Genomic DNA, 14,370 nt, shown 5'->3' on the forward strand with positions numbered 1-14,370 from the left:
GAGTGATGATACGAGTTCCACATTGAATTTCAAATTCCACTGTTTCCCCTCGATCCAGCATGTGACATTTTTCGCCATCATATATCGTTCTCATAATAGCTATTAGATTACCGGAGTGCTCCCTGTTGACGCTGTGGAAACCTTCTCAAACTACTTCAAATTCGAAAGGTTGTGGTCAAGAAAGGCGGATCCATCCACCGTGTTTCGCGTTGACAGCGTAGTAAGGAAGTAATTAAAGGACCAAAAGTGGATGTTTTTGGTATTCTCTGCCAAGACCCCACTGTGTGAAATTTTCTAATGAAGACCCAGAACTCGATCAATTCGGCGGCTTTTGCCAATAGAATCTTCACTTATTCTCTACTGGCTGATTTATATTGTAGTATAGCATTCGTTAAAACAGTCATCTTTCAAATCAAGTCCATCATCACATTTGTTATGCTGATAAGTTTGATGCCCGGAACTTTGCCAGCGATATCAGGGAGATAGCTGGGAGGATGTTACTACAGTTTTGGGGGCTGAATTTCTTTGTGTATTACATCATCATCATCAACGGCGCAACAACCGGTATCCGGTCTAGGCCTGCCTTAATAAGGAACTCCAGATATCCCGGTTTTGCGCCGAGGTCCACCAATTCGATATCCCTAAAAGCTGTCTGGCGTCCTGACCCACGCCATCGCTCCATCTTAGGCAGGGTCTGCCTCGTCTTCTTTTTCTACCATAGATATTGCCCTTATAGACTTTCCGGGTGGGATCATCCTCATCCATACGGATTAAGTGACCCGCCCACCGTAACCTATTGAGCAGGATTTTATCCACAATCGGACGGCCATGGTATCGCTCATAGATTTCATCATTGTGTAGGCTACGGAATCGTCCATCCTCATGTAGGGGGCCAAAAATTCTTCGAAGGATTCTTCTCTCGAACGCGGCCAAGAGTTCGCAATTTTTCTTGCTAAGAACCCAAGTTTCCGAGGAATACATGAGGACTGGCAAGATCATAGTCTTGTACAGTAAGCGCTTTGACCCTATGGTGAGACGTTTCGAGCGGAACAGTCTATGTAAGCTGAAATAGGCTCTGTTGGCTGACAACAACCGTGCGCGGATTTCATCATCGTAGCTGTTATCGGTTGTGATTTTCGACCCTAGATAGGAGAAATTGTCAACGGTCTCAAAATTGTATTCTCCTATCCTTATTCTTCTTCGTGTTTGATCAGTGCGGTTTGATGTTGTTGGTTGATTGGTCTTCGGTGCTGAGGTTGCCACCATATATTTTGTCTTGCCTTCATTGATTCATTCAAGATCTCGCTCGAATCGCCGCCTGCTCGATCTGGATGAAGGCAGTTTGTACGTCTCGGGTGGTTCTTCCCATGATGTTGATATCGTCAGCATAAGCCAGTAGTTGGGTGGATTTGAAGAGGATCGTACCTCTTGCATTTACCTCAGCATCACGGATCACCTTCTCGAGGGCCAGGTTAAAGAGGACGCATGATAGGGCATCCCCTTGTCGTAGACCGTTGTTGATGTCGAATGGTCTTGAGAGTGATCCTGCTGCTTTTATCTGGCCTCGCACATTGGTCAGGGTCAGCCTAGTGAGTCTTATTAATTTTGTCGGGATACCGAATTCTCCCATGGCCGTGTACAGTTTTACCCTGGCTATGCTATCATAGGCGGCTTTAAAGTCGATGAACAGATGGTGCAACTGTTGTCCATATTCCAACAGTTTTTCCATCGCTTGCCGCAGAGAGAAAATCTGATCTGTTGCTGATTTGCCTGGAGTGAAGCCTCTTTGGTATGGGCCAGTGATGTTCTGGGCGTATGGGGCCTAGCAAGATAGTGGAAAATATCTTATAGATGGTACTCAGCAACGTGATACCTCTATAATTGCTGCACTGTGTGATATCTCCCTTTTTATCTATGAGACAGATAATGCCTCGTTGCCAATCGTCAGGCATTGATTCGCTGTCCCATACCTTGAGCACAAGTTGATGAACCACTTGGTGTAACTGGTCGCCTCCATATTTAACCAATTCGGCTGTAATTCCATCGGCTCCTGACGACTTATGATTTTTTAGCCGATGAATTGCGCGGACTGTTTCTCCTAAACTTGATGGTGGCAGTGTTTATTACATAATTCGGTTAAATGAGTTCGGATAGGCAGGGCAAAGTTCTTGGATGTGCATCGATCCTTGTTTATTGCCTAACTAGGTCGACTCACACCTCTCAGCTGCTAGCCTCGACATGGCTTCGCTGTATGTTGCCTTCATGCGCTGTATGAGATTTTGCTTCATTATCATCATCAATAACACGAGAACCATTCATATTTTTGGACCTGTCGAAGTCACAAGTTCCGGATGCCCCAGTCTCTTGACAAGGTCGTCCAATAACATTACCATCAACATATCCTACGTAGTTGCCTTTATATCATATTAACCGGTTCAGCATTTCAATCTGCTTTTCTATGAAAATAATTACGATGCTTGATCCATTTCTGGCCTTCGCCTCTGAATCTATCTATCCTTGCTTAACACCATTAAAGATGATCCCAAACCCGCCCGAAAAAAGAAGTGGTGGATCATTAAAGCCTGAAACGTCGAAACCTCTAAACGTGTTAGAAGGTAAGTGGGGACAAATTCATGACTTGGTAACAGTAGCCAATAGTAATTTGATGCGTCTCATGCCCCATTGATGTAATGATTGGAATGAGCTGGGATTAAAAATTCACTGAGCCTATTCTTATTTTTATTTGTATTAAAGGGCAATTGAAAGAGATTAAGATTTTTGGACTAGAAACTAACCAACTAACCAAAAAGTTTCGAAATCGACTGAATGCTCTAAAGTTTAGGATATGACGAACTTATTCGTTACGACCTTCTGCTATAGTACAGAAAAAAAGTGAATCTCGTGTTGGACTAATGTTAACAGCATCCATAAGCAGCGCCCCCATCGTCTGGGAACCGGTTTCAGATCAGTTTTTTTTTAATGTGAGATTCCGTCATCAGTCAAGGAGCGACATGATGAGCTACGCATCAACCCTAGACTTTGAGTGCTCGGAGGCTTTGCTTCTCTCCCACCTTATATATATGTATAAGCAATATGAGAGCCACAAATGAAAGGTGCCCGCCAGTGTTACACAAAAGTACCAAACCTTCTCTTCATCATATCAGCCGCAGCCGTATCAGAAATAGCGCCTAACACTAGGAGCAAAATATTGACTTCTCGGGAAGCTTTAAAGGGAGATAAAACACATTGCCAAATACCAAATTCCTTCTTTCCTTCGATTGCTTTGTTTCGAACTTCCTTGGCTATCGTTCCGTGATATGAGCTCCGTTTTGCGATTATTTTTGGTTTACATACATTGAATCCTTTTCGAATCCGTTCTTCTTTCATTTTGGTGATTCGACCAATGTAAAATTTCTAAAACGGAAAGACGGAATCTTTCTGCAAAGTGATCAGGCTCAACAGCAAACAAATTCTCATGCATATCCATATCGTCGTCTTCATCGTCATCCTCTGATAAATAAACGCCCTTGTTTTTGATTTTTGTTCTTTAGCCCAAACAACTTCCTTTCGGCTACCTTCTTCCTGGAAAGTTGAACCGGCTTCTTCTTTCCTGCAATGGCTTTTATTTCTGGAGTGCTCGTAGCTATGATACTCTTCCTCGACTTCTCAGTTTTTCGTTCTCCTGCTTAACCACGAAAATCTTCAGGAGAGAGGAAAGATTGACTTGGACCAGATCCTCGATAAAAGGCACTGATTTCTGTAGGATTTGACACTGCTGCTTCTTCTACTTGTAGGAGGAAACCATTGGGCAACTCATTTAGTTCAGTATAACCATGTTCCTTGGGTGGTTGATCATCCACAGTGCCAGCAGGGAGTCGATCAGTCACATAATTACATAAGAAGTTTGCTTCGGTGAAAACATGAATGTAACCAACTTTTTATGAATTCTGAAATTATATTGGAAGGAGTCATGATTTTTTGATGAGCTGTGTTCACGAAGGATGCTGTATAATAAATTGATGCTGTTTTCTCAGGGTTTTGCATTATCCAAGAGTCAAGAGCTTTGTCATAATAAGTCTTAGGCCCAAAAATTGCAACATGCGCTGGTTCAATTTTATTAGATGAATGGGGAGGTAATGTCAAGACTAAAACACCATTTACCTTACATAGCATGAGACCTTCCAGGGACAAATGGCTTTCTATGCTGTCAAAAATTAATAGATTAAGGTTATCTCCAGAACTGCAGATCTGGCGAATAAAATGCTTAATAAATTCGACAAAAAGTTCTGATGTTATCCAATCGGCATGGGTGAGTGAGTGTGGAAATGTTCCTTGAGTCATGTGCCCCCTAAAATGGACTGTGGAAGTATCTTGACTGGAGAAATAGTGCTGCCAGATACAGCAATTATGGATATTGTGGTCACGTTAGTGCTTTTTTCTCCACTTGTGACTTTGCACACTTGCTTGACGCCTTTTTTAGCCACTATTTGTTGGGGATTTAGTAAAGTTGATAATGCCGTTTTATCTAAATTGAACACCCTTGTCCCATCCCATTTCCAATTATTGAAGTACAGATCTAGAATCTCTTTGGCGAAAGAAATAGCGCGAGACAAGCAGCATGGGTGTTTGGGGTGGTGTTTGGGTGTCTTTCCAAAAAATCCCCATGATGCAGGACATGTTATTTCGTTCGTCACTATCATTTCATATGCAACTCATCAACAATCTTCTATTGGTAGGCCATAGTTCATTTTAGACCACAAAATTAAGAAGTTTTTCAGTTTCTGCTATTGCTCTGCTGTTGAAACTGAGCAATTGGGCGCATGTCTCACATTTTCCTGACTACCTTCTTTCATTTTCTTCACATGTCTTGATAACGTAACACATTGTTTATAACAGCAGAACTTCTCGCACTGCACTCGCCCAAGACCATTTCCATTGCTGCCTTCATGTCATCTTCAATCAAAGAGTCGCTTATCGGTTCCTCCGTTGATTTCGCAGCCTGTTGCTGTTTTACACAAAACCTTATTAAAATCGAAAAAAAAGAACTGCTGTAAGTGTAGCTATTAACTATAGTAAGTCAAGCAAGCCTATAGCCGTTAGGTATTTTAGTATATTCCCTACTTCCAAGCCTTCCAACTTTGCATCTTGTATTAAGCATTCTCCCAGGTGCCTCGACTCACTTTGCACAAGTGCCGGTCACTGTCCCAGAGGTTTCCACACACTCCGCATAGAACCCGGAGATGGTGTCCGTAGATATCCCTAATTTAGTCGACAGTGGCCAGTGAGAATTTCCACTATGATTCCGAGGTTCTTCTTGCTTTCCAACTCAATATGGCCTGGAACTCAAAGTATGCAGACCTTATTGTGCGACCCGAGCGTAGTTCCTTTGGTGATTAACGGAGCCACATCTGTCTATTGCTATTGGAATATGTTAGCATGCTCAACCATTGTATTCTTGACAATAGAATTTTTACCCATTAGTACTTCTATTTGCCTACTCTCTAACATTTTGCCCATCAAGGAAGGCAGGGTGTTTCCCACTCCCTTGTCGATCAGGGCATCTTGTATCTTTGTGTACGATGTGTTATTGAACACTATTGAACACTGTCTTTTGTTTCTATGGCATCTCGTAATAAATTCGTCAGTTGGTACAGTACAGTTAAGGGATTACGCAACAGAACGTTAGTTCTAATATAGCTGCCTATGATTTTCTCCACCGTTTAGAGTACGAACGATGGTAGGCAAATTGGTCCAAAGATCTAAGGTGAAAAGGATCCTTTTTACCCGCGTTCGGAATAAAGACCACTTTTGCCCACCTCCATGCCCTTGGTATATATCCCACGACCATGCTGACCGTTACCACCCTTAGAAGAGATTTCAAGATGATATCTAGGCCTCTCTGGATTAGTGCTAGGAAGGTGCCATCTACTCCGGATGTTTTGCCTGGTTGAAGAACTTTCATACTTCTGTTCTCATTCTGGCTAGGTTTCCTTTTCGACCAAGGTACATCCTTGATGACTTAACTGTTTTATCCGGACAGCTGGCGTTAATGGCGGCTTTATTGAGGTTTTCCACCACTGGAACTTGCGCTTGTAATCACCACAGATGCGGTTTATCTGGGCTGTCTTAGTGCTGGCCATTGGCGTCGTTATTGTTTGGAGCTCTTCTCCACTGCCAGAGTATCATCCTCATCCTCCGGCATGGCGCTTTCCTACGTATCGCTGTCCACCCTGACCCCTAGGTCTTCCAGCTTCTGATCTTCTTTGTTGCGCCTTTCGGAAGAAACACTATTCTACTTCTTTCCAGCCTGGCAATTTAGGAACTACAGTCCTAAGCGACTTTGCAGTGTCCTCCGTCGCACAGTCCACCAGTATGTGACCTGGTCGAAAGCGCATTCCGGTGAACACAAGCTACGCAGTCCACCCCTTGCAAATCTGCCTGAGGACAAGGTTTTCGATAGTTTTCTGCTCCTCATGAGTGAATATTTGGTCAGGAGACGTTTGTGGCATTAAGGCCTCTTCCCTTTTGGGTTCAGGGTTGTGTTTTTTGGGAGCATTTCCCTCATGCGGGCTAATCTCTGCTACTCCCCACTTTCTTGGCTCCGATAAAGGTATAAGTATGGCCTAAGCCTTCTCAAGGGCCTCTTCTGATATCAAGTTTTTTAAGGTTTTGTTTGCAAAATAAAACCTTATTAAAATCGGTTCAGTGTCTGTCTGTCGGTCCATCTGTCTGACTGTCTGTCTGTGTGTCTGTCACACTCGCTTTTCTCAGAAACGACTACGAAATTTGGTGAGAAGATGGGAACTGTATGTAAAAGGAGGATGTAAAAATATTTTTCACCGATCACCATCATGTTAGGTATCAAATGAAAGGTCTCGATTAGTACTTTTCGAAGCCGGTCTTAGTTTTGAGATTTGTTAGAAAGGCGGGTAGTGGGAGAGGTAGAAAGTGCTTTCTTTAACGGACCCATTCCCAGAAACTACCCAACCGAAAAATCTGAAAAAATTCATCAAGCTGCCTCTATATACTGTCCAGGGCTCAAAATACTCTTCATGTTGATATATGCTCAAATTAAGTTGATAATAGTATATTACCATATTTTTGGGGAAATTGAGTAAAAACCCGCCTTAGGCTTTTCCCAGAGTTGTAAAAGTTGGTAGTAGTATAAAATATAATATGAAGCATATTATCCCCAAGTTTTATCAAAATCATACTATTACTAGCAGAGTTACAGTAGCTCAAAGTTGACTTTGTCGTGTAAATTTAGTAATAGTCGTTGGCGCAACAATCCATATTGGATCAGGGCCTTGAAATGTGTTAGAGTACTTCATTTAAGACCGTAACGGTACACTACAGTAGTACAGTGTAGGAAGCAATGTGGTCAGCATTGCGCTCGCACGATATTATTACCCTGATTTGACTCAGGTACTTATTCACAGCTGGGTCGACTGGTATCCGACGTCAAATCACGATTAAAATCCCACTGCCGCCAACGAGATTTGCTCTAACCACTCAGCTATCCGTGTAAATTTACTGCAACTAAATATCAATATCACACTATAGTAGTCTGACATGCTAAATGCATATACATAACGGGCTACGTACAAATGGGATAGTTCTGCACTCAAATATACTCACAGAAGAAGCAAGCAAAACCTTTCATACCTGAAGCGCGGAGCATCCGGTTTTCCGACTTGTTTTCAAATAACGCAAGTACCATTTAGCACCTGCACCACTGAGGCCTGTCTCCTTCTTGACGTCTGATATACTGATCACAGACGTACTTTTTCTTATCCCTGCTTTTTGAGCAGTGATTTTTTTTTGGTTGTTGTCCTCGTAGTGTACCAATGTTGACCTTGGATTCACTGCCTGACGTCCCAACTTCTTCTTTTTTGTCTGTGACCTGGCTGTCAATATTTCGGAGATGTTCCTCTGCCTGGTTGGCCAGTTTGTGTACGGTACGGGTTGCCGCTTGTTTGGTTGCACTTTTCCTTGTTTTAATATCTGTACACATTTGATTGCCACAAGTATGGGGGCTAGAGGTCCGCCACCCGCCATAACACGATAGGGTCAAACTTACTCACTGAGGCGACCAGGTATTAGGGAGACTACGTTCGAATACAGTCAGTTATCCCCGACTGCAAACTATCCTATGGGCACGGTTCGCATAACATTCTGGATTGGTAGAGGTGCTTTTCCATTCTCCAGTCTAGACCAGTAGCGTTTTGGTAATAGTAGGGTCACCTCGTGCAGGGTGCATCACCAATCACTAACGGTGTTGGTAGATGAGAGGCTTGGCCCCTGGAAAGCCACACATCACTTTAGAAAAGAGACAACTCACTCTCAGAGAGAGATAGGCTGGCCCCAGGTAGCTACATTGCGCCCGTCAGTCTATCCTGCAGTGCACTGCCTAACCCCAAGGAACTCCATACGAGCCATTTTTATTTCTTTCACTCCCTACAATGAATGTAAAGAGGTAGAAAAGCCAAAGTCGGGCAAAATCGTAACAGATGCATGTACAATGGAATGTTATAAGAACCGGTTAAAGAAAATAATTACTTTTTCCTTTTAAATATAGCATCCGTTTGAATAAAAATTTCAATTGCACCATTCAAAACTGGACTTTACCTCATGTAGCCTGTCATGCAACTAGTGGAAAGGGCGCTACTATTAGCTTTGTTTTGGGGCAATCTGTCAGGATCCCATTGCACTAGACTTTTCGGTTCGGTGGTTGTTTTATTGTACCCCACCCTCCTCCAATTAAATGAATTAAAAAATAAATCTCCCCTATGGCTAGTAATAGAAAAGCTTAGTACAATCTATGCAAACATCATCATCCGCTCCTAGAGCTCGCACCGCCTAATTTGTTAATTATATTCAGGAAGTTCCTAAATACAGCTCTTTACGCGATAATCCGTTAGTGATATCCTGCTTGCCTAGGAAAGCCATGCAATCTCCAATCTATGATATCCACTCTTGTATCCGGCCTCTATATGAACAAATTCTAAGCATCCAAGGCATCGCTTCTATAAGGCTTACCTTTTTAGTCTCTCCTGTTCTTATTTATCACTTAGAGCACCCTCCTCGATTAGCAAAAAGTAAGGAAATCTGGCCCCCTACATGAGGATGGACAATTCCGTAGCCTACACAATGACGAAATCTATGAGCGATACCATGACCGGCTCAATAGGGTACGGTGGGCGGGTCACTTAATCCGTATGGATGAGGATGATCCCACCCGGAAAGTCTATAAGGGCAACATCTATGGTAGAAAAAGAAGACAAAGCAGACCCTGCCTAAGATGGAGCGATGGTGTAGGTCAGGACGCCAGACAGCTTTTAGGGATATGGAATTGGTGGACCTCGGTGCAAAACCGGGATGTCTGGAGTTCCTTATTAAGGCAGGCCTAGACCGAATACCGGTTGTTGCGCCGCTGATGATGATGATGATGAAGGAAATCTGATTCTACTTTGTTTAGTGCCCCCTCCTTCTGTTGACATCACCATCTAGGGAATCGAATGTGTCTAAGGTGCTGCAGAGTCCCTTATATTGCTGATCTAAGATATGTGAATTTTTCATAAACTGATCTACAGCGGCAGCCGTATCATGATCCCCGTCCGTCTTCTGGAAATAGCATTCAATCTCATGTCCACAGTTGAAGCTCTGCTCTCGTAATTGCCAAAATTCAGGTCACACTTGACTACTTCTTGGTGGTAATCTCTTCCCAATTATTTATTGATTTATTTTTCAGGGCCTTTATTTTGGTATTTTCCACCAAACTGAATTTACTTTCATCTGGGCGTCATCATGCCCTCCCAAGGTGGTTGCTTTCATCGAGTATTTAATATTGCATCCCTAAATTTTCGTCTATTTGAAATTCCTACAATTCAGAAAAGCCAATAGCAGTAGCAATAAAACTAGTGTAGAAATTATATTGCTTGAATAAATGAACAAATATTGGACAATAATGCTATTTAGCAGTAAATTAATTCTGTTGTTGTTGTTAATTGAAATATTTATCTTGCAGGTGTGGATGTCACCCGAAGCTACACTCCTGTTCCTATACAATATTGTCCTGTAGACGTCACAGCACCGACTTTGCCCCTGTTAATAAAGTCCTATGAACTAGGAATTCTGTCGAAGCACATAACAAGCGCCGATTGTTCTCCGGTAAGGATATCACAATCCAAAGGCAGTTTCATGCTGACGAGTCTAAAGGAGCATACAAATATTGGGCTTTTAGCCGCCGGAAGCGGAATTACGCCAATTCTGTCTGTGTTACAGTATCTGCTGGAGAGGACGAGCAATAAAGTGTAAGTGAATTTTCATATTTTACCAGATTTTCATTTTCCTTTCGACAATGGTTGGGTCAAGAGGTTCATTGGAAATCAAGGGGACGAAGTTCCGTTTCCTTTGCATAATTCACGTGTCGAGATAAAAGGGAACAGGAACCATTTATTAAGACTAGTGAACTCTTAATTATTTAGAGTGGTTTCATTTAAGGTATTTCATTCAATTTACATTACTTTCTAATTTCATTAATTCCGACTTGCACTCTAATTTAATTAATTCCAAATCGGAATAGTGATGAGAGAATTGAGTGGCGATATCCTGGTATGAGTGTGGAATTCGTTAAAGCGAGTAAGTGCGCTGACTCATTAATTATTTTTTTAATTTTATCGATCCTGAACTGCTTGAAGGAAAATGAGACCAGAGAAAAATAATCTATTTCAATAATAAAATTTATTATTACCGACTTTTGTTATAGAGCTAAATATAAAATGTGTCGATGTTTCAAGCTATTATATGATAGTTTAAATTGTTGGAATGATGTGTACGCAAATAAGCGCGATTGATAGGGAAAAGTAGTAATCAGATGGACCAGAGTAAGGCTGTCAGCTCAATGTGATGAGTTACTGGACTTTTTCCTATTTGCTTAGACGTTGTCTTATTGTAGAAGCTCGCGCTTTTAATTAACAGTGAGTATGTTTGGCTCGGATTTTCACATATCCGATCTAGCACAGTATGCAGAGCTTGGTGTCTATGCATCAAATGTTTAAAGAGGTAATTATGTTGTCAAAATTTCACTAAGAAGAGGGCCTTCTTATGCCACATTTACGATACGCATAATAAAGTGCCACTTACCGGAAGACACTTAGCGTAAGACAATGTCACATACTATTTTAAGTATACCATTTGCGATTGGCGTAAGAACATAAAGTGACAGTGATTCTTTGATTCAAATCATAATTCATGAAAGGTAGTTAAAATAGAGATGGGAAATGACATCGAAATTGCCTATCTACTAAACTTGTCTGTGTTTATGGAGACCCGGCAAAGAGGATGATGAAACGGTACGGGAATAGAAATATTCCGTTTCAATTATCCTTTACGGATATTTGGAGTTCGGAGTCGTTCGGAAATTACAGTCTTAAACATGTAAAATGTGCATGTTGAAAATCTGCTGCCACCATAGCCCAAAATCTATCCAACGCAATTCTTTAAGATTTTCACAGCTTATTCAGAACATATTTCTACGGTCCGCAAACTAGGATAATTGCGATTCATTCGTTAGTTTTTTTTATTCATTAAAGAAGCCAAAATAGCAAAATTTACAAAAAAATAAGTTTATAAAAGCACCAAAAATTTACCTTTCAATATTTTTTAATAATGCTAGTTTGCGGACTGTGGTTAAGTCTGTACGTTAGAATGCCGTTTACATTTTTTCTTTAAGATTCGCACAGCGCCCTCTAGCGTGGCAGCAGAAAAACATCTTTCTTCTAGATGGTTGTATAAGTTGCTCTGTATTTCAATAACGAATTTTGTTATCGAGCTGTAAAAATCACAACGTATGATCAAGATATCAATAAATATTTGGTAAAAAAATCGTATTTTTACCTTATTCCAGTTCTTTACAAAAAAGTTACAAAAAAAGCGAAAAAAAACGGCCTTCACACGGGATGACCCCCTTAACTCTTAACGTCGGCTATTAAGTGCAATACCTTAACTGAAATCGAATTATGCGCATCGTAAATCAGGCATTGAAAAAGCGTATTGAGTTGGGCGACAGTTTGTGAGTGCCAATCAATGGACTATTACAACATCGTTGGTAGGCCAGGATGAGACTGGTTTTGGCGACGATTCCAACGTAATTTAATTAAAAATATTGAGCTATGGAAGCTCCAAACAGATATAACCCCTTAATTAATATTGTCACTGCAAAACAGTCTTAAAATCGAAGATGTCAAAGTAAAGTAATTGTGGGATAAGCCTTCTTTGCTAGCATTGTCTACCTAAACTAAGTGTAAGATTTTGAAAGTATTGTGTAAAACAAAACTCTATTAAAATCGACAGTAAAAGAGTTGGAAATCTAAAGAAGTAGCCCTATGAAGGACGTTAACGGTCGACTTCTGATCCACGATGACGAACAACGAAAAAGATGGAAAGAACACTTTACCATGGTTCTTAACCGTAAAACACCCGGTGGGGTTCCTCTTCTTCTGGATAAAATGACTAATCACTGTACTATCTGATTTTTCTTACAAATAAAAGAAAATCATTTCAGCCAACGGTCTCCAACAAATTAAAGCCGCTCGCTTTTACGGTCTCCCCGCAGAGTTATAGTTACTGCAGATCTGCTTCACTTTCACTTGTACAGAAATCTTGGGAACCCGAGACCGAGACCGTGTGACAATTAGAGGATACTCCCTGCCGTCGCGCAAATAATATATATAATAATAATAGTTAAAAATAATCCTGGAACGCATCAAAGCACATCTCGAAAGTTTGACCGTTCCGTTCCGAGTCCTCTTGCATTGACTAGATCAACACCCTATGAATAACTTTTGAACAGTGCTCGGAGTTTAGATCTTCCCTTCATCGGTTTCAACAAAACTTTCGATAATGTGAACTGGGAGCGCAATCGGCGCACTCTGCGCAGGAAGGGTTTTCCGGAGATACAAATAGCTATTATCATCATCATCATCATCATCATCATCAACGGCGCAACAACCGGTATCCGGTCTAGGCCTGCCTTAATAAGGAACTCCAGACATCCCGGTTTTGCGCCGAGGTCCACCAATTCGATATCCCTAAAAGCTGTCTGGCGTCCTGGCCCACGCCATCGCTCCATCTTAGGCAGGGTCTGCCTCGTCTTCTTTTCCTACCATAGATATTGCCCTTATAGACTTTCCGGTGGGATCATCTTCATCCATACGGATTAAGTGACCCGCCCACCGTAACCTATTGAGCCGGATTTTATCCACAACCGGACGGGTCATGGTATCGCTCATAGATTTCGTCATTGTGTAGGCTACGGAATCGTCCATCCTCATGTAGGGGGCCAAAAATTCTTCGGAGGATTCTTCTCTCGAACGCGGCCAAGAGTTCGCAATTTTTCTTGCTAAGAACCCAAGTTTCCGAGGAATACATGAGGACTGGCAAGATCATAGTCTTGTACAGTAAGAGCTTTGACCCTATGGTGAGACGTTTCGAGCGGAACAGTCTTTGTAAGCTGAAGTAGGCTCTGTTGGCTGACAACAACCGTGCGCGGATTTCATCATCGTAGTTGTTATCGGTTGTGATTTTCGACCCTAGATAGGAGAAAATTGTCAACGGTCTCAAAGTTGTATTCCCCTATCCTTGTTGTTGGTTGATTCGTCTTTGGTGCTGACGTTGCCACCATGTATTTTGTCTTGCCTTCATTGATGTGTGCAGCCCAAGATCTCGCGCCGCCTGCTCGATCTGGATGAAGGCAGTTTGAACGTCTCGGGTGGTTCTTCCCATGATGTCGATATCGTCAGCATAGGCCAGTAGTTGGGTGGACTTGAAGAGGATCGTACCTCTTGCATTCACCTCAGCATCACGGATCACCTTCTCGAGGGCCAGGTTAAAGAGGACGCATGATAGCGCATCCCCTTGTCGTAGACCGTTGTTGATGTCGAATGGTCTTGAGAGTGATCCTGCTGCTTTTATCTGGCCTCGCACATTGGTCAGGGTCAGCCTAGTCAGTCTTATTAATTTCGTCGGGATACCGAATTCTCTCATGGCCGTGTACAGTTTTACCCTGGCTATGCTATCATAGGCGGCTTTAAAAGTCGATGAACAGATGGTGCAACTGTTGTCCATATTCCAACAGTTTTTCCATCGCCTGCCGCAGAGAGAAAATCTGATCTGTTGCTGATTTGCCTGGAGTGAAGCCTCTTTGGTATGGGCCAATGATGTTCTGGGCGTATGGGGCTATCCGGCCTAGCAAGATAGTGGAGAATATCTTATAGATGGTACTCAGCAACGTGATACCTCTATAATTGCTGCACTGTGTGATATCTCCCTTTTATGTATGAGACAGATTATGCCTCGCTGCCAATCGTC

General features: G+C 42.0%; 1 protein-coding gene across 1 annotated transcript in view; it reads left to right on the forward strand.

Moving 5' to 3' along the window:
- Positions 1 to 14,370, forward strand: part of LOC119654687 (cytochrome b5 reductase 4) — a 126,220-nt gene that overhangs the window by 84,528 nt on the left and 27,322 nt on the right. Inside the window, 1 exon segment of the mRNA XM_038060197.1 lies at positions 10,028 to 10,313. Within this exon segment, the coding sequence (XP_037916125.1) occupies positions 10,028 to 10,313 (286 nt within the window).

The sequence above is a fragment of the Hermetia illucens genome, chromosome 4 (genome assembly GCF_905115235.1).
Source record: "Hermetia illucens chromosome 4, iHerIll2.2.curated.20191125, whole genome shotgun sequence".
NCBI lineage: Eukaryota > Metazoa > Arthropoda > Insecta > Diptera > Stratiomyidae > Hermetia > Hermetia illucens.